This window comes from Petromyzon marinus, chromosome 51 (genome assembly GCF_048934315.1).
Source record: "Petromyzon marinus isolate PM22_M1 ecotype Great Lakes invasive population chromosome 51, UKy_Petmar_22M1.pri1.0, whole genome shotgun sequence".
Lineage (NCBI taxonomy): Eukaryota > Metazoa > Chordata > Hyperoartia > Petromyzontiformes > Petromyzontidae > Petromyzon > Petromyzon marinus.
The window spans coordinates 3,278,981-3,299,859 of record NC_133717.1 but is presented as its reverse complement, the minus strand read 5'-3'; the positions used below and the strand labels follow the sequence as shown (position 1 = coordinate 3,299,859).

The 20,879-nt window shown below is 44.3% G+C and overlaps 1 protein-coding gene across 1 annotated transcript in view; it reads right to left on the bottom strand.

Moving 5' to 3' along the window:
* Positions 1-1,936: 1,936 nt before the first annotated feature.
* LOC116953342 (cubilin-like) overlaps positions 1,937-20,879 on the bottom strand; it is a 584,401-nt gene continuing 565,458 nt past the window's right edge. The window contains exon 21 of the mRNA XM_076074908.1: positions 1,937-2,286. Within this exon, the coding sequence (XP_075931023.1) occupies positions 1,968-2,286 (319 nt within the window). The 3' untranslated portion in view covers positions 1,937-1,967. The remainder of the gene's footprint in view (positions 2,287-20,879) is intronic.

Genomic DNA, 20,879 nt, shown 5'->3' with positions numbered 1-20,879 from the left:
GTTGGGTCAAATATTTTAGACAGTCCATCAATTGTCCATTGTGTCAATGTTGAAAGAATTAAGCAACATTGAAAAATATAAAGTTCTGTATTCATTTCCTGCCAATGTCATCAATCACCCTTCCGCCTTGGTCCAGTGGTTTTTACATCATATGCATTTTTGCTCTGCCAGGCCCCATTACAGGTGTTGCAAAACCAAAATACCGTGTAAAAAAGAGTTGTCTGATTTGACCCAAAACCTTTGTTCATCAATTGACTTGCAAACCTTATTGCATTCTGGTGCAGTTAAAATATAGTATTCAGCGATATAAATGAGCATTTTAACAACAATTTACAATGCGTTTATTTTTACATATTGATTGCCTGCATTAATTATTTTCATTTACAGTTCCCATCATTAATATCCATGATCTATAGTGTTATGTCGGTGCAGGATGGTATAATAGACTACTGCATGTTCTGGTGAATCCAGTCCAAGAATTTGGTGACCCTGCTGTAAACACCTGGCTGGTAAGCCCGTGCACAGCCATAGCCCCAGCTGGTGATTCCAGAGAGGTACCAGCGGCCGTTTGAGTCCTGGCAAACCAAGGGACCCCCAGAGTCTCCCTGCAACAGACACACGACACCAATGTTAGAAGATGACTGACGAACAAGGAGGCCTGATGGAGCGATGATTACAGTGATCCAGTATAAGCAATGACATGTCATGATACCAAAGAGGGGATGTCAGAAGGCCCGATAATTAGGTTTAAATGTTCAGTGCAAAGAGCAGTACAACTGAGGCCAGCTTGAAATGTTCAATGGGACTGGGATCTTGAATGAGGACATTTTTGTTGAAGGTCCAGTTGATGTTGGCCCACCCATGCTCCTTCCAGTCAATTGGCACCAAAATGTGTTCATGAATTGACTGGAGAAGTTTGCTTTCCAAGATCCCCCTGGTGGAACATAATTGGGCCCATAGTCGTTATGTGCTCCAGATGGTTTTTACGCAAGAGAGTTGCATCTTGTTGGTTGTTATCGCAGCTCACCTGTCAGGTGTCCACCCCTCCTTCGAGGTACCCTGCACACAGCATCCTGTTGGTGATTAGAGATGGGCTATAGGCCTGCGGCCCTGGGGTGACGCACGTCTTCAAGATCTCTACTGAAGCCTCCTGAAGCTGGTCGGGTGTGTAGCCTGTTCAGTACAAGAATTCGTGTTGGAAACCGTGTTTCAGTTCTAGTTATTTATTTATTTATTTTGGTATAGCCCTGTGAGCCATTCGGCTCTTGAATCGGGTGCAACCACAACAAAAAAAAACGAACAAGAAAACATCTTAAAGTGAAGTACTATATTTCATCAAGACTTAGATCGTGGTACATTTAAATGTTAACAACATATCACCTGCATATCAGCTTAATGCCTGTTACATATAGTCCTCGAGCACCAGAGAGCTCTGCTACCCAACTGCCATCATTATTCCAATGGATTTTTACAAAAAAATGTTTCTTAACAAAGATTTGGGCCTCCATTAAATCAAAGGATTTGTTCAGTAGAAGATATGTGTATATTATATTTATTTTCATTATACAAACATTCACCCGAAATAACATGAATGTTAAACTATCAATTATGTTTAACTTGTGCTGTCGGAAAATAACATTGCACCGATTTATACATTATAATCACGATACATGCCTTGAATCGTGGGTATATCAATGGATTTTTTGAATATTTGTATATGCTGTACATTAGAGGTGCTACATTTAACCCAACGTAAACAACTCAAGGGTTGTAATCCTGAGTTTAAACAGAAGGGAACTGATTTCTATGAGAAGATCGATTTTATTAGAATGTTAATCAGTTCGTGTGGAGGCTCAAAATATGACAATACTGTGGTTGCTTTGTTCTTACACCATAGACACTGAGATATGGATACTAAATAATCTCTCAAACTATGCTCTATTTAGTGGTCAAAGTATCTTCTGAAATCACGTGTTTTCCCAGGTTTGGAATATTTCACCTATGGACTTACCACCTTCAAAAAGTTTTCCCCAACCAGAAATGAAGCATGATTTCCCTGGGTAGGGAAACTTCTGAAAGCGAGGTGGGAGGCAAACTGGCTGTATGTAATCGATGAAGGAAACAAGTTCTGACAGCTCCATAAGAGCAATGTCATAGTCATGGCTGCTTCCGTTGTAGCGCTCGTGGATGAGGATTCTGTTGACGCTTCTGGCCACGACAGTTGAAGCACTGAGATCGTTCTGAGAGTGCAGGCCCAGGTATACCGTCCAGGTGTTTGGGTTGTTACTCGGGGGGTAAATACACAGCCACCACATTCAGCATCAAATAATATAGGGCATTATGTTTTTTTTTTTTTACCAAGGTAAGCCTCATTGAGTCTCAGGACTTTTTCAGGAGGGTCCTGCCAAGTTATTTCGGTAGGGGTGATGACTGCTGCTCTGTATAATCTCAACTGAGTAATTTGTGTGGGTCAGTTTTACAAGTAAGCAAATTTGGACTGTGGCGCCGGCACGCATCACGATTGCAAGTGCACTACGAAAAATCATACCTGAATGTGAAAAAAATCTGAGACGCTTAATCCCTATTCCACTTATATTCATAACTCTTTCTGCAATAAAATTCTACAAAAAATATCTTCTAATGGTGTTGTGATTCATTGTGTGAGTGGGAGCAGCGGTGGTTCATTGGTTAGCACACTGCACTTATGAACCTGTTGACCCACGTTTTAATTCCCCAAGCTTGATTCCCAACCACAGATAAAGTTATTCGTGACCAGTGTGGTGAGGTATGGTCGAACAACACCCCATGACCAACACGATGTGCCAAGGCCTTCATCCCAAAAGCGGTCTGACAAAGGGCTGCAAGTTGTGATTATCAAACTTGTCTGCTGTGTGTGTAACATTTAACACAATGCATCCTTTTAAAGAATGACAAATAAAAATAGGGTTTACCCTTTCTGGCAATAAAACAGGTGTTAAGATATTCTTGGTGCTTTCTACGTGACTTTACCGAAAGAACCAAGAATATGAATCCCTGCAGTCACGAAAGCTTTAAATTAAAATTTAAGGTGTTAAGATGTTCAAACACGTTTAGCAAGGAATCAAGCTTGTATTAACCACACGTACTTGTGGTGAACATGCAAATAAACTTGCTCTGATAATAATATATGCATTGTCTTTGGCCTACACCAGAGACGGCCTTCTTTAGCACCTAGTTTCACCAGTGACAGACCAGAGAACGTCAAAAGGCAAACAGTACAAGGACAATGCACGTATCAGAGCATGTATAGCTCGGAGTAAAGTGTTCACAAGACATGTGAAGCAACAGAAACGCTCACCTCTGGAAGCAATGAGCAGCACTCACAACCCAGCGGTCACTGAAGAGGAAGCCCCCACAGGTCAGTCTGTTCAAGTTGTGCAGGCTCTCTTGCCAGGGCCATTCTCAGAGCCTTGCTTTGTAGCCTCCCACGATCCGGCTCTTCACTCTGCGTTCTGCTACGGGGATCCAGCCACATTCTGAAAAACGACAAAACACAATTACTTCTATACAGGTTTTTTTTAGTTAGATCGCGTAAATATAGAAATGTCTAGTCAAACCCGCCATAATTAGTAAGAGATGTCACATAAACAGAACATGCCGATTCATCACTAGTACAGCACACCGGTGTGTTGGAGAGACAAGCCACAACATTTACAATCTGAGTACGACGTTTTGCTAGTAAATCTTGACTTAAAGTTTTCGTGACTGCAGGAATTCAAATTCTTTGGGTCTTTAGGTAAAGTCACGTAGATGGTTATTTTCTTTGAACCATCTACGTGACTTTACCGAAAGACCCAAAGAATATGTTTTGCTAGTAATCACAACTAGCTTCATCAGGTGACAGCCAGATTTGTGGAGAAGTCCACCTGTTTCGTTCCTTATATAGAGGCGTAGATGTGATGACAACACTTGTGCACTCTTCTTGTCCAAGGTGTGGGGGGAGGATTAATGAATCAACGTACATTATGCGTGCGCATTATGCGAGCCCATTGATCTGGTACTTCCTGTCCATTGCTTGTACTAAAATAGCCGTACCAGAGACAGCCTTCTTTAGGGCCTAGTCTCACCAGTGTCAGAGCAGAGAACGTCAATCATTGTTTTCCATCTTCATAGATTCATCTATCATTGTAATATTTATCAACCATGGTCTATTAATTTCTAGATGAAGATGTCTCTAATACACAAGGATTTACGCTAGGCACTATATTTGGCAAAACAATAGTTCGTGAAATCACGTTTTGAACTGACAATTACCGTCATAAAATAATAATTTACCCATTTTTGTATTACGGAATTTGTACAAGAAGCGCATGAACGAAAGGATGGTGAGTTCATAAACCGGTAAATTAAGAATTAATAAATACCTCTGCTGCAGGGGTCGGGAACCTTTTTGACTAAGAGAGCCATGAAAGCAAAAAATTTGGAAATTTATTTCAGTGAGAGCCATATAATATATTTTAAAAGTGAATTCAACTAAATGTCAGTATAATAAGCCTCTGAATTTATTCTTTTAAATAATGTTGTTATAACACTCACCATTAATGCGACTTCTGGTGCTGCATGGATTTGCTGATGTCTTTGTAGTCGGGTTGGTACTTGGTGAGGTTAAGCTTCATGCAAGCGTTGAGGCTTTCATCCGTTAAACGTGATCGTAGGTTGGACTTGATGTTTTTAAGATGTGAGAATGACTGCTCACATGCATACGTAGATCCAAACATGGTCAATACAGCAATACTCACACGCTGCAGTGTGTGGTATGTGACAGGAAGCGCGTTCCAAGTTTTGAGAATCAGCTGGTCTTCGGGTTGGAGTTTTTTCATTTCTGTCCACATGTGCTTGCTCGCCAACTCCGCTTTCTGTCGTGTGATTCTTTCCAAATCTTCATTCAGTGACTTGAACTTATTCACCCACATGTCTGAGGCCTTCAGGTCAGCCACTTCTGCTTCAAAATCTCTGACGGAGACACCAGGGATGTAATTCAGGTCGGCTGTGTTCAGTGAACACTCGTTTGGATGGGTGATGAACTTAAAAAGACGAGTGTGCTCACGAAATTCTCCAAAGCGTGCTTTGAAGGACTGTAGGAGACTGGATGTGCAGCCAGCTAGCTGGTGGAGATCAAGGTTTTTAATGGGCTCACTTGCTGTGCATGCATCTTTAAATTGGCTCAGTTTTTCAAAATGTAGTAAACGACCTGTTTCAAGATCCGTGATGAAAAGCTCCAGCTTGTTTTCAAAAGCAAATACAGCTTGTTGAAGGGATAACACTGTATTTCCAATGCCTTGCATTTTCACGTTGAGCTGGTTCAGATGTTCAGTCAGATCTACGAGATAGTAAAACTTGAGGAGCCACTCGGTGTCGGCTAGCTCAGGATGCCCGACGCCTTTCATTTCAAGGAAAGTCCGGATTTCGTTCAGGCAAGCCGCAAAACGGCTAAGCACCTTCCCTCTTGACAACCAACGCACATTGCTGTGCAAAAGCAGACCAGGATAGTTATTTACAACTTCATCCAGCAGTGTTTTAAACTGGCGATCATTTAAGGCTCGGGCAACAATAAAGTTGATCACACGAATGACCAGCGACATCACTTCGCCAAACTGCCTGTCACACATCTGAGCACAAAGTGCCTCCTGGTGTATAATGCAATAGAAACTTAGGATGGGTCTATTTTCATGTTCACGGAGAAGCGCCACAAATCCTTTGTTTTTCCCCACCATACACGGAGCACCATCAGTACACACTGAGAGAAGTTTATCCATAGGTAGACTTTTTTCTTGAGCAAACTCCATGAAAGACTTGAATAAATCCTCACCTCTTGTGGACCCTTTTAATGGCAGAACAGCAAGACTTTCTTCGCGCAGTGTGTCACCAACAGCATATCTTGCAATCACGCTGAACTGCGACAAATGGCTCACGTCTGTTGACTCATCCAAAGCCAGAGAAAAGAACGGCGCTGCATTTATGTCCTTCACTTGCGTTTCCTCCACTTTGTTTGCCATCACGATGGTACGATCATGAACAGTTCTTGCCGACAGAGGCATGTCTTGTATCCGTTTGATTATCTTGTCTTTGTTCGGAAGATCATCAAAAAGTTCATTGGCTACATCCAGCATGAACGTTTTAGCATACTCGCCATCTGTGAATGGTTTTCCGTTCCTCACTATTGCTAAAGAACCAGCAAAGCTAGCCGAATTATAGTCACCTTGCCGGGTCCATACGCGGAGTTGCTGCTGGCTAGCTTGCACCCTGCTCAGAAGCTCTTGGCACGCTTTCTTTCTGCTGTCTCCCGCAGGGTATTTTGATGCAAAGGTAGCGTGGCGCGTGTCGAAGTGCCGCTTTACATTCGACCGTTTCAACGATGTAATTTTGTCATTGCAAATTAGACACACCGCAGAACCCGCTCTCTCCACAAAGGCGAATTCTTCGGTCCATTCGTCCTGAAATGTACGATACTCGTCGTCTTTTTTTCTTTTCGCCATCTTCTTCGTCGAAGGGTTAGCTTTGAGCTAATGACCGAGCAGACGCAGTCTCAGACTGATTCAAAAGGGGGCGTTTACCTGTTTTACCCAGCAACGGCAAACGTAGGCCAGTATCATCCAATTAAAATAATGGACAATTGCTCCTGCAGCCCTGAACAGGACATGCGCAGTGAAAAATCGATGGATGGATTAAAACAAGTGAGAATATTTTGTTTAATCTGCGAGCCATATGCAATCATCAAAAGAGCCACATCTGGCTCGCGAGCCATAGGTTCCCGACCCCTGCTCTGCTGGCTGGTATTGGGTCAACTTTGTAGAACTCCAAACTGAAACCATATTCTGAAACAGGAAATGAGAAAACATTTTGTGTGAATATCGTGTACAGTACAAAACCTAACACAGTTATAACCGAGTCAGATGTCTTAGCAAGCAGCAACAACATCGCGTACAGTACAAAAACAGTTATAACCGAGTTTAACACGTAGGCTTTTGCGACCAATATCCATAAAAGGTGTTTTGGGTTAGATCACGTAAATATATAAATGTGTCATTAAAACCCGCCACCACCCAACACAGCCAACTAGTAAGGGTTGTCACGTAAACAGAACATGCCAATTCGTCACGAGAACAGCACAGCGGTGTGTTGGAGAGCCAAGCCACAATATTTACAATCTGAGTATGACGTTTCGCTAGCTTCATCAGGCGACAGCCAGATTTGTGGAGAAGTCTAAATGTTTTGTTCCTTATGTAGAGGCGTAGATGTGGTGATCACACTTATGCGCTCTTGCGCAAAGTGGGGGGGGGGGGGGGAGAATTATGAGTCAACGTACATCATGCATGTGCATTATGAGAGCCCTTTCATCTTGTCCTTCCTGTCCATTCTGTGTATTAAAATAGCTGTACCAACGGTAATCCCTATTGAAATATGGTGCCCTTTACAGGCATGCATTTAAATTAAGTATTATTTGATTATTCTCTTCCACGCAGCACTAAGGAGGTAGCTATCTGAACGGTTACAATTATTTATAATTCTTTCAATTTCGAAAGATTATCTAATTAGTTTTGGCCAGTAGTAGCTGATTTTGCAAAGAAGTTCAACATTTTCAAAATCAATTGAGTGTCCTTGTTGGCACGCGTATTCTGCTACTGCTGACAGTTGTATTTGGGATTACTTAATATTTCTCTGATGTTCTTTTCATCTCGTGCTGATCATTCGTCCTGTTTGCCCAACATAACATTTGCCAGGTATTTAACGCATTAGGGCAACTGACAGTTGTTGTATCTATAGGCCTTTTCCAAAATTGATATTAATAATACTTGCCGGTATTTTTTATGAATAAATAAATAACACCCACTACGACAAAGACCAGCAAACAGCAGCTGGAGATTGTAAAAAGGCCATTTTACATAAATAAATAATAAACTCCGGGGCAAAGGGAGGTTAGCGACTATCTGAAAAATCTCCAGATTGCCAAAGGACAATTCACCTATTTGATGTAACACAGCCGCCCGGGGTCACCAAAAGGGAAGGGGGAATTCCAGGCTTCAGGGACCCCCCCCCCCCCCCTTCGTCAGCCCGCTAAGTTGTGATGCCACGCGCACAAGCGAGTTTAAAAAATTGTCCTCTTCTTTGCTATTAAAACAACGGTTAAAGTTCTGAACTCAACTACAAGGATAAGCTAACATTATCAATCCTCACACTCACTCCATTTAAAAACCAGGCCACAATCTACATCAGTGAATCATTACCCATTTATTAATTCGATACTAAATGACCGAAGCCTCAAGAATAGTTTTGGCAGTCAGAGTTATTTCTAAATCAAAACAAATTCTCTAACCTCAGGACATCAGGAATAAAATAGAATAAATAACTCATACATAATAGCCCGGACCCTCGGATACAGGCGAGGAGCAAAAGTTAATATCATGTTAAATCACAAATCTTGGGGACAGAAACAGATAATATTGATGCAATGTTACATCAAGGGTAATCGAGATGGAATCAGGCGGAATGGGACGGGCTTACACAACCAAGATAGACTGTGTTCCATAGGAAGGAGCCTCCCGGCCGCCTTTGTCTTCCCGCGGGAGAGCAGGAATTTAACACCAGAGCGAGGGAAATTTATTATCGCGGGGGCCATCTGTACACACTGCGCTGGACTTAATGATACACACACGGACTACACCCCCCCCACCACAACGCAGACTGGGCATCTGTTTTTTTTTCTCTCTGGCAAGAGACACGGAGAGAGGAGAGAGAATTTCACATTTAAGCTCGGTAAGGGACAGCGAGACGGCAGATCGGAAGAGGACATCAAGCCAGCTCCGAGGCATGGCCTCGAGACATTAGCAGTGGGTGCTGTGTCCCGCAGAGAAGAGGGGCGAGGTGATGTTAGGTGCTGAGTTCGGCATGGACCAATAGAGTATCGCTGAAAGTTATTCTACATTCATCCTGATGTTTTGAGTCGCTTGCAGAATCGAGGATTGCGATAAGCTGTATCGTACTAAGCTATCAGAGTTGTGTAAGAGGTGTGCAAATACAATTTTCAAGTTTTGAGCGTGAGCGACAATAGCTCTCGACAGTTCAACAAGGCACAGCTCGGCGAGCGCCAGAAGAGGGCGGCGAGCGGCCGGCTCCAAGGGGCCCCGCGATCAACTGAGGATGGCGAGGCTCGCCGAGTAGCGATGTATCAACGAGCGTGAGTTCAGAGCTGAAAGACGAAGTATCGCTCAAAGACTTTTATTTCTACGTCGAATGCCAGCTCCCAGCTGCAGCGCAACCAGCCGCCTGTGAGCAAGAGTGCCAGGGAACCAGCGGCGAGCGTGATCGTGCGCATCTCCACGGAGAGAGAGCGTGCGGCGCAGCTCATCATCCAGCAGCGGAAAGAGCCCGACCAGCCGCCCGTGAGCAAAAGAGTCAGCGACCAGCGGATCAGCTCAGCATCGGCCAGCGGAAGAAGACGGCGACCAACCTGAAGACCAGCCAACCAACGACGCAGAAGAAGACTCTACAACTCGCCCAGAATGGCGAGACTCGCTGTTTAGCGACATGCTACGCCGTGCGAATGCAGCACCATCAGAAGAAGTATCGTTCGAAAAGCATTCCGCTCTGAACCTTGACACTCAAAGGTCACTGCAGTGATAGCTAAGCTGACGAGAATCCCAGCATCAGCCACCAGAGGGTGCTCATCGCCAGAGAGAGCGCCACCAAGCGACGCCAACGGCGAGCACCTTCGCCAACAGCAACAGACGAGCTGCGGGCGCCGTCTGCCGACGGATCATCGCGCCTACAGCGCACCGTGTCAACTCGTCCACCTGCTGCGGGGCCGAACTCTGGCCGACCGCGTGAAAGAAGAAAACCCCGCTGTTCGTATGATATGCACTCTGCCCCACACTGCCACCACACCACCTGGCGTCTTCTTGACGCAAAGAATTGATTCCGAACACTGGTCCACTCAACCCAATTCATATCACTCAACACACACACGAACCATCTTCTTTGGTTCTTTCGGTAAAGTCACGTAGAATGAGAATAAAATAATAAATTTATAAAATCAAATAACACAATAATATTCTCACGACGTTTCGGCCACAACACAAGCGGCCTTCATCAGGTGAAGGGACGAGACTGTCTGGTAGGACAGCGCTGGAGTAAAAGAGCCACGTTCAGATCACGGCTTTTAAGCTGTGTGAGAGAAACAAAGCGCCTTGACAAAGGAATTAGCATATAATTTAGCATTGAAATGGCTGAATGATTAGCTTGTGATTGGTCACAGAAATAGTTATGTTAAAAGTTAAAGCATACACATCCGCAGAGGCACCCCTTGACAATGGAATTAGCATAGAATTTAGCATTGAAATAGCTGAGTGATTAGCTTGTAACTGCTCACAGAAATAGCTACGTTAAAGTCAGACCATACACATTCACCGAGGCACTTAGTACAAATCAAACAGGAGAATTTAGCATTGAAATAACTAGGCGAATTTAGTATTGAAATAACTGAGTGATTAGCTAGTGACTGGTCACAGAAATTACTATGATGACACACACGAACCATTAAGAAGCCTAATCGTCAAGTACGTGAACCATCAGTGGCCGCTAAGGCGTCGCGGCTCACCGAGTGATGAGAATACGTCGTTTTAAGTACATTCTTTTTTTGTAATTTGTACTTCCAATCGCATAAATTACCAATAGATTCATCAATATAAATTAACCCTTTGAAACCTTCGCCACGAAACTCTACGCTCACAGGGAAATGAGCGTGTAAACCGGTTTCCTTATCAGACAATCTTGTCCACAAATTAAATAAAGTTCGGCCCAAGTTAAGGATCTCGTGGGAGAGCACGCACACCATCGCACGCCCTTACTCTAAGCCATTTCTTTAATTATATAATCTTGCCAATGAATCTATTTACTCATATTTGTGCTTTAGAGAATAATAATTGTTTTGACTGCCTTTTCGCATGAATATCGTCGGATGAACTTTTAAGGACTTTTTATTCGTTTTTTCCGTATGCTCGTGGTACTCAGAGGAAATAATCAATTGTTCTGTTACCCAATTAACAACGTGATTATTGAGGGTTGAAAAGATGGATCAATGAATGAACATTGCCTGTAGTACTGTGCTGACAATTTCAAGTACAAGAATTTGCATATTAGAGTGTTAAGGTTTTTGTTTAGAATTGAGTGCATGCATGTTTTAACGACTCTCTCTATCACCAATTAAGCTCGCGTTACGCGGTGGAATTAATCATATGTGCAGTTGCCAAAGTGAAACAACGCAATCGTTGATGTTTACTGTGTTGATGCTGTGTTGAAAATTCCAAGCTTGAGAGTTTGCATATAAAGTTAAGGTTTCGTTTAGAATAAAATTGATTAACGCAGAAGTGGTTGTGTGTTTCTTTCCTGATTTAATGGATAATAATCTTATTTATAAGAACCGTATTCTGCATTGCAATCTGAATTTGGAGACCTGACATAAACACACTAATACATACTCCGTAAATGTTGAAGCGAGAATAATTGTATTACCGAGCGTTAATACGAACCTACAGTGAGGGAAAAAAAGTATTTGATCCCCTGCTGATTTTGTACGTTTGCCCACTGACAAATAAATGATCAGTCTATAATATTAATGGTAGATTTATTTGAACAGTGAGAGACAGAATAACAACAAAAAAATCTTGAAAAACGCATGTCAAAAATGTTATAAATTGATTTGCATTTTAATGAGGGAAATAAGTATTTGACCCCTCTGCAAAACATGACTTAGTACTTGGTGGCAAAACCCTTGTTGGCAATCACTGAGGTCAGACGTTTCTTGTAGTTGGCCACCAGGAGGGATTTTGTCCCACTCCTCCTTGCAGATCTTCTCCTGGTAATCAACGTTTCGAGGCTGACGTTGGCAACTCGAACCTTCAGCTCCCTCCACAGATTTCATATGGGATTAAGGTCTGGAGACTGGCTAGGCCACTCCCAGACCTTAATGTGCTTCTTCTTGAGCCACTCCTTGTTGCCTTGGCCGTGTGTTTTGGATCATTGTCATGCTGGAATACCCATCCACGACCCATTTTCAATGCCCTGGCTGAGGGAAGGAGGTTCTCACCCAAGATTTGACGGTACATGGCACCGTCTATCGTCCCTTTGATGCGGTGAAGTTGTCCTGTACCCTTAGCCGAAAAACACCCCCAAAGCATAATGTTTCCACCTCCATGTTTGAACGTGGGGATGGTGTTCTTGGGGTCATAGGCAGCATTCCTCCTCCCCCAAACACGACGAGTTAAGTTGATGCCAAAGAGCTCCATTTTGGTCTCATCTAACCACAACACTTTCACCCAGTTGTCCCTTGAGCAGGGGGACCTTGCGGGCGCTGCAGGATTTCAGTCCTTCACGGCGTAGTGTGTTACCAATTGTTTTCTTGGTGACTATGGTCCCAGCTGCCTTGAGATCATTGACAAGATCCTGACGTGTAGTTCTGGGCTGATTCCTCACCGTTCTCATGATCATTGCAACTCCACGAGGTAAGATCTTGCATGGAGCCCCAGGCCGAGGGAGATTGACAGATCTTTTGTGTTTCTTCCATTTGCGAATAATCGCACTAACTGTTGTCACCTTCACACCAAGCTGCTTGGCGATGGTGTTGTAGCCCATTCCAGCCTTGTGTACAATCTTGTCCCTGACATCCTTGGAGAGCTCTTTTATGTCTTGGCCATGGAGGAGAGTTTGGAATCTGATTGATTGATTGCTTCTGTTGACAGGTGTCTTTTATACAGGTAACAAGCTGAGATTAGGAGCACTCCCTTTAAGAGTGTGCTCCTAATCTCAGCTCGTTACCTGTATAAAAGACACCTGGCAGCCAGAAATCTTTCTGATTGAGAGGGGGTCAAATACTTATTTCCGTCATTAAAATGCAAATCAATTTATAACATTTTTGACATGCGTTTTTCTGGATTTTCTTGTTGTTATTCTGTCTCTCACTGTTCAAATAAACCTACCATTAAAATTATAGACAGATCATTTCTTTGTCAGTGGGCAAACATACAAAATCAGCAGCGGATCAAATACTTTTTTCCCTCACTATAGACAACGAGCGAGTTACTCTGGCATGCTTGCATCACACTGGCATAACCTAATACGACTAATTGTATGATCCCGATTGATAATCCGATCCTCGTCAGCGAGGCGGGGCCTGATTATCATAACGGCTCGCATTAGCATAATCGCACCACTCGCATAAATTAATACAATTATATCTCGAATTAGCATAATTTATGCACTTAATTACATCAATCAACATGAATTCAGATAATTACGCAAACTTCAAATTTCATTTAATTTTTATTATTTTCATCAAAATTTTCATACCCGACATATACAACACAGTGCAAAATGAGATCAGGCAGCTTCTTTGGCTCTTTCGGTAAAGTCACATAGAATGAGAATAAAATAATAAATTGATAAAATAAAATAACACAATAATATTCTCACGACGTTTCGGCCACAACACAAGCGGCCTTCATCAGGTGAAGGGGGCGAGACTGTCTGGTAGGACAGCGCTGGAGTGAAAGAGCCACGTTCAGATCACGGCCTTTAAGCTGTGTGAGAGGAACAAAGCGCCTTGACAAAGGAATTAGCATATAATTTAGCATTGAAATGGCTGAATGATTAGCTTGTGACTGGTCACAGAAATAGCTATGTTAAAGTTAAAGCCTACACATCTGCAGAGACACCCCTTGACAAAGGAATTAGCATAGAATTTAGCGTTGAAATAGCTAAGTTAAAGCATACACATCCGCAGAGGCACCCCTTGACAAAGGAATTAGCATAGAATTTAGCATTGAAGTAGCTGAGTGATTAGCTTGTAACTGGTCACAGAAATAGCTATGTTAAAGTCAGAGCATACACATTCACCGAGGCACCTAGTACAAATCAAACAGGAGAACTTAGCATTGAAATAACTAGGCGAATTTAGCATTGAAAAAACTGAGTGATTAGCTTGTGACTGGTCACAGAAATGGCTATGTTGAAGTCAAGGCCTACACATCTGAGCTATTCACAGTAACTGGGTATACACTACAATATATAATGAATACTATATAGTAAACCAATAAAAAACTAAAATATAAATTACCTCAATGTTATCAATCTGCCGTCCCCCACATCTGCGATTAGCGTTATTTTTTTCTTAAAAAGTTACCAAAACTGTCAGCTCACCCATCACCTAACACTGCGCTATTACTGCGTGTGCCCGCCAGACGTAACCCATCAGTGGCTCTTCACAAATGTTTTTCAGAGGGGGGCACTTTCGCCGATGAGACATCATCAGTGTGAGTGCCGCCACACATTTGAAGCCATTGGGGGTTTGACAGCAGCACGATGATGGTGGGGGGTGTTGTCACCATTTGTGCTTTGTTGCACAGGTCGCTGGCTACCAGCTTTGCGTAAGTCGCTCACTACACGGGCCCCAAGGTTGTGTGCGTGACGGCCAGGCCATGTTCGTGACAGCTGCGCTTCGGTTCATCGTGGATGTTGTTTTGTGCGCTTACGCAGCGGCATTGCCCAGGACCCGGGAGCTATGATGATGACACGTGCCGGGATTTCTGTCGGAGCAGATCTAGTGGTGGGACGGCGTCTTTCTCCTCTCCCACACACCAAGGTGAGGAGAGAAAAGAAAATAAATATTCGCGATCAAACAACGACTTTGTAAAAACACCTGCAACGAGTAACACTTGCGCAGTTAAAACTACAACCACGCCGGGTGAAGTAAGGCGGTGGAAAACGTTCAGTTTGTGTTGAGTTGTGTTGTTGAGCTGTGCTTTGTGTTGCTTTCGGTAGTTGTAGTCGCGCAGTCCTTGGTGGTGGTGGTTGTTGTTGTTTGTTGTGGTTGTGGCTGTAATGGTTGTGCAGGAATGCCTCGATATGCGAACATTCGAAATGCGAAGTTTCAGTGTAACGAACTTTGCATTAATTACCGTTATTTTAATGGAAAAAGGTAAATAATAAATAAAAACTTTCATCAATAAATATTGAATTCATCGGTCTCTGGTGCAATATAAATGAATAAAATTACGTTTCTTAACTAAGTTTATTTTTTATCAATGTCGGTTTTAATTTTTATACCGTACAATATTTAATGTTATTTTCAATATACATTGTCCTTTGTTTTCAATACGAATGGTTAGTTCTAAAATGTTTATTCGCGTAGTTTTAAATAGTAAGGTACGAAGGCTGGGAGCGCATCCTCATCCTACTGTGATACGTTATTCAATATATGAAGTTTCAATATACGAACGAATCTCCAGGAACGCATTTACTTCGTATATCGAGTTATTACTGTCGTTGTTGTGTTTGTGGATTTTGTTGTAATTGATTTATGTATGTACAGTATGTTGAACTTCTTTCGCACCGTACGTAGCCGACCATACTTATCGGAGGTGCGGGGGAAGACAAGCTATGCACAAAAAGCAGTTCTACGCAAATGCGTTTTCATTGTAGATGATGTCAAAGTGCACAGCTCCAGTGGTTTCCTAATATCGGAAAGGAAGAGCGTTCCAGACGGCCGTAGATGCTCATCTGAAAGCGCGCGATGCAGTGACCGTCTTTGTTCGATGGTTTGCCAAAAGCCACCGCTGCGTGGATGTCGGAAGTTCGCGCGATGGTTGTTGAGGTAGTTGTGGTTAATGCCGTGAGGGTTGATGTCATGTTAGTTGCAATATAGGTTGTGGTTGTTGCTGTCGTTTTAATAAATGGTCCTTGTCATGTTTGTAGCTGTGGTAGTAGTCATGGCTGTGCTTGATGTTGTTGCGATAGTAGTCATGTCAGTTGTTTTAGTTGTAGGCCTCGTAGAAGTCATAGTAGTTGCTACAAGTCGTGATTGCGTCTTCTGGTCCAACACCATGTGAGACGAGGCTCTAAAGAAAGCTGTCTCGGGTGTGGACCAATCAATTTCAAGGACAGTGCATACATTATCAGAGTTGTTGTTTTTTGTTTGCGTTCCGACCGCAAGTATTGTGGTCAATGTAAACATGACTCCTTGTAAAAAAAGGTGTCAGTTTTGTTGCCAGATAAAAAAACAATTATCACTATACGTGGCCTCAAAGTACGCCTTTCATAGTGCAGGCACTGTGGTGACATCACCACCACTTAGTGGTGAGCAGCGGCTGCTGTTGTTGAGGAATAACTTAATGGCGACCGGTGGGCAGGGGTGGAGCCACAGGGGGGGCTGGGGGGGGGCGGAGCCACAGGGGAGCTGGGGGGGGCTGAGCCCCCCCTGAAATTTTGAGAAAGTCGGTAATCGGGATAACCGGATATCCGGCTGCTGCAAAATGCTGGCTGCCACCTTGTGCTGCCCTGCAGGCTGCTTGAGCGGCAGCCTTTCGAACTTATCAAACTTATTAGCCACATCAGCGACTCCGACCTATTAATAAACTCCGCGTTCAAATCCAATAATATTTGTTTTATACATTTGTGGCGCCCATTGGAAAACATGCACTAGATATCTCAGAATATTGAAGTCAGCCCCTCCAAAGTCAAAATCCTGGCTCCACCCCTGCCGGTGGCACAGTGGTTAGCGCACTCTCCTGTGAACCTGGTAAACGGAGTTCAATGCCCACTTAATACAAATAACAGTGGTGCATATTTTAACGGGTCTTGGGCCTTCACGAGGCAGACTCAGCCTTAAAATGAGGTACAGGACATTGTACTGATGTCATAAATTCTTATAAAATGGTTACAATCTGTATTATCACTTTTACCAATACCCCAATGAAGCCCTCATACTTAAGAAATAAGGGTGTTGGAAACTGATTCTTTAAGTGAGCGCTAAGCGAGCGGTCTGTACTGAGTACACCGCTATCTGGAGAGATCCACAATTTAATTCAGTCACCAAACAAGAATGCTTAAAAAAAATGTCACAACTACAGCCAAAATGTATAATATAATATGTATTTACAATACAGAAAATCACGGTTTTGATACAAAAATAAATGTTGTGGTCAGGGTCCATTTGGTGGGGCGCTGGTTCTGGATGACGCCTGATCACCGAAACGCCTCCCCCGGAATCTTCCCTGCTTCCTGACGACGGGAACGACGATTGGCGACCGTGCAGGAGCCGCAGCCAAAACCGGAGCAGCGATTGCGATGAGGGAATGAGGAGAGGAGGGAACAGAGTGGAGAGGGAGACAAGCGGCATCATTAGCGACGGTCGCCAAAACGTGAACACGCCGGTGCAGTTGCGATTACGTGTGTCGGTCAGGATTGTGGGCGGCACGGTACTCACGTAGAGGTGGATGAAGTCGTCGGCCGCTTTGGAGAAATTCCAATTGTTCCGCTCCAGGCATCTGTGGAGGCGAGCGCGGACAGGAGGCAAAGAGAACGTCAGTGCCTTTTTTCCACAGTCCAGCTTGCAAATCTAGTGCCTGGGCTGTGGACCAGATTCCTATGGCCAACTGAAACGGGTTCATGCCAGCTCCCGGTGAGAATCGATTGTGCAGCCCCATTACACAGTGCCGTTTGGCTCGCTTCCCGATGGGAGCCGCACGCTTGGAATTGCGCCGTCGCGAGATCACGGGGTCAACGCAGCAGAGACGCACCGTCAAGTCGCCCAATGTGTTTGTACAAAATTTGTCGAAACGTACAAAAAATTATTGTTTAAACTCGGGACTGGAGTAAGCCACCTCAAGCATACATTGTCTCCTTAATAATCTTTACAAAATGACTGACGCTTTCCTCTGTCTGTGGACAAAAGGGGTAGGGGGGAGTGAAGGGGCAAGAAGGACATAACAGTCCGAGTCCAAAGACCCTGGTGCCCCTATAAGGGTTTGGCAGAATAAATGGCTCCTGCTGGGCTGTGTCTGATTACTCTTGCAATGAAGCATGACATCATGCGTGTGTGCACGTGTGTGTGGCTGTAAGACAGTTCCCACGTGCTCTCGCCCACCTTTGCGACCACTCCGGTGTCATGTGGGATTTTTCTGCGAACGAATTGACTGTCTCCTGCTGGGACGAGGTGAGCGCAGTAAGCGGGCAGCTGCTGGACGTCGCTGATGTTGTTGAGGCGAATGCAGGGGGCATCTCACTTGCAAGAGCTTCGCGGATGAACATCCGCTCACTCGCGACAGATGGCCTGCCGGGTGTCAACACAAGCAGGTCAATAAAAATAATAACACATTACTTAGTTAAACAGCAAGCTAATGGAGCACCTGAAGGAAACACACATGGGCAAGGGGTCAACACTCTATCCCATACAGAAGACAAGATGGAGATTAGTCCACACTTGCTGTACTGCCTTCTGGAAAACCAAGAGTATGCAACTTCGTTAAGGAAGAAGCAAAGGAATGGGAGAGGGAGCAGAGGAAAGGAAAGCGCGTATTGTCTGTGTGCGAAAACATGGTGTGTGTTTGTGGCTGTGTGTATATGATGTGTCATGTAGCCCGTATGCCCAGCCACCGCATGCCTAAACAGCTTTTGTTCGGCTGGATAAAGGGGGCTAAACGGGCGCGGAATGGGCTAGAGAAGAGATGGAGTGATGTGGTACAAGAGGATGTGGTCCTGAGTGGACTTGCCGATGACTGGTACCCGCCGTGTTAAAATCGGCCTCTGTGGAGGAGGCTCGTTAAGAATGCTACTGGGTAGTTGGAGGCAGTCGCCCTCCAACAACAATGGGGCAGAGGAGTGACGCTCAAAACAACGAGCGGAGCGCTGGGTGGCCAAAGCACAGCAAGTTGTCATAGTAGGGGGCACAGGTGGTGCATTGACCAGCCATCTCAGTCGACCCGTAGCACCTGGGTCTGCCCCGTGACCTGCCAGCGGGCGTTCCACACTTCAAGTGGCCTCAATGTGCACATAGGCTGGCACAAGCGCCGTGGTGACATCACTGCCACTTAGTGGCGAACGGCAGTTGTTATGATGTGTTGGGTCATGGTGCAAGTGACTCACCTGCCGTCCATGGTTGGCACCAATTGCACCACCCGCCAAAACATCTTCACAGACTCTTGGCAATTCTTGACTGAGGATCGACACACACGACAAAGGTGCACGGGCGTCAAGAGAGAGCCACGCCATTAACATAAACCGCATGGCAGGATCAATTAGAATGGTGAGGTGGTGCTTATGGCATGCAGTGCAGAATGCACCTGGTGTAGTTAAATGCAATGTCAGTGATGCTGTTGATGATGCTACTGCTGATGACGAAGCTGATGGTGAATGTGACTATGCAAATACTCACTCTCTTTGAAGAAGCCATGGACGGTGAAGTTGACCTGGGTATCCTGTAAAGTGAGAGTCACAAGTAAACACGACCGCCCATCATTTTTAAGCAACCCAAGAGGTGGAGACTGCAGGGTTGGAGTCTCGGCCAGGGTTAGTGCTGTGGCTAGAGTAAGTGTGAGTCTTGGCTTGTGTTAGTGTCAAGGTTTGAGAGAGAGAGATGTTGCTAGGGATTATAATGGGATCGAGTGTCAAGTCTAAGGATAATGTATATTTAAGGCCAAGAAGATGGCTTTAATCTCTCTTAAGAGTTACGTTTCACGTAATAATTCATGTTTAATCTTGGAAAGGTGGACATATTTACATAGATATAAGGGTATCAAAGAATAAGTCAAAATAATTATAGTAAAAATTCTAAGCATAAATTGAGGGCTTGTGCACAGGAAAGGTTTGTAACTCAGGCCGCATAAGCTCAGCAATTTGTGTTTAAGCAGAGCCAGCGGCTATGTCAATGAGGGCGTTTTGGTGCAAGGCCACGGCTCACCGTGCCACGGCTGACGGTGGTGGTGAAGGAGGACATATCGTGATTCTTGTGCGTCAGCTCTTTGATGAAGTCCTCCGCCGTCAGCCGCTCGCACTTGAGCTGTGCTGTGGGATGAGGGGGCAGGAGGGCAACAAAACTGTGGTGATACGAGTGGCGACAGATATGCGCATGTTAAACTTATTTTGCACTGTACGTAGTCAACTGTTGCATTGGAGGTGCGGAGCAAGGAGAAAAAAACTGCATGGCGCACGGTGACAGAATGACATGAGCGGTGACACAGTGACGCGTGGATCTGCAAACATCGCTCGTGACCAACACTCACGTGAATCTTCTGGGGTCGGCTTGTCTGAACCCTCCTCTCCCAGGCTGCTCCTGGAGGTAGAAACGAGATCCGGATTGTTAGGAAACGGAGTGGCTACACTCACATCCACAAGTGTGCTTTAATTTCCGTGTTTTCGCAAAGCATTTCTTTCTTCTCGTATCGTTGCGGATACTGATGATTTAATTCCATTGTTTTATATTTTTATTATTTTATTGTTTCCCTTCTACGTGATTTTACCGAAAGAACCAAGAATATGAATCCCTGCAGTCACGAAAGCTTTAAATAAAAATTCACTGTAACATGGTCTCTCGAGAGTGGTCTGTGGCAAATACCAATTCATCCTTTCATGTGACAGCCTTGCTGGCCAGTTTGTGAGTGTGTGTGTTTGTCAGCTCACTCTGAGGGGGTGTAGATGGTGATGAGGGCATCCTTTTGATACTTCTTGAGCAGACCCTCGCGGTCTGCGGTATCATAAAGACCGTAGTACCTGCCAATGCACACGCAACGCACTTTAATCACCGAGTGCGTAGCCAACCATCGATTCATAATGTCAACTCAATTATTTTGTTCACGATGCAAGTATACAGTCGTGCTTGTGATGATAAAAGAGTCGCAATTAATTGTTGCATAAATAATTGGATGATGCAGTGGTGTAACAGTTATTACGCTGGACTTGCAAATCAGAGGTTGCCAGTGTAATGTTCTGTAAGCGAACGTTGAAGCAAAGGTGCAAAGTGATTGAATCCCCCCACCTCTGTCCAGCCAGCTGTCCACCACAGTTAGTTCAATTGG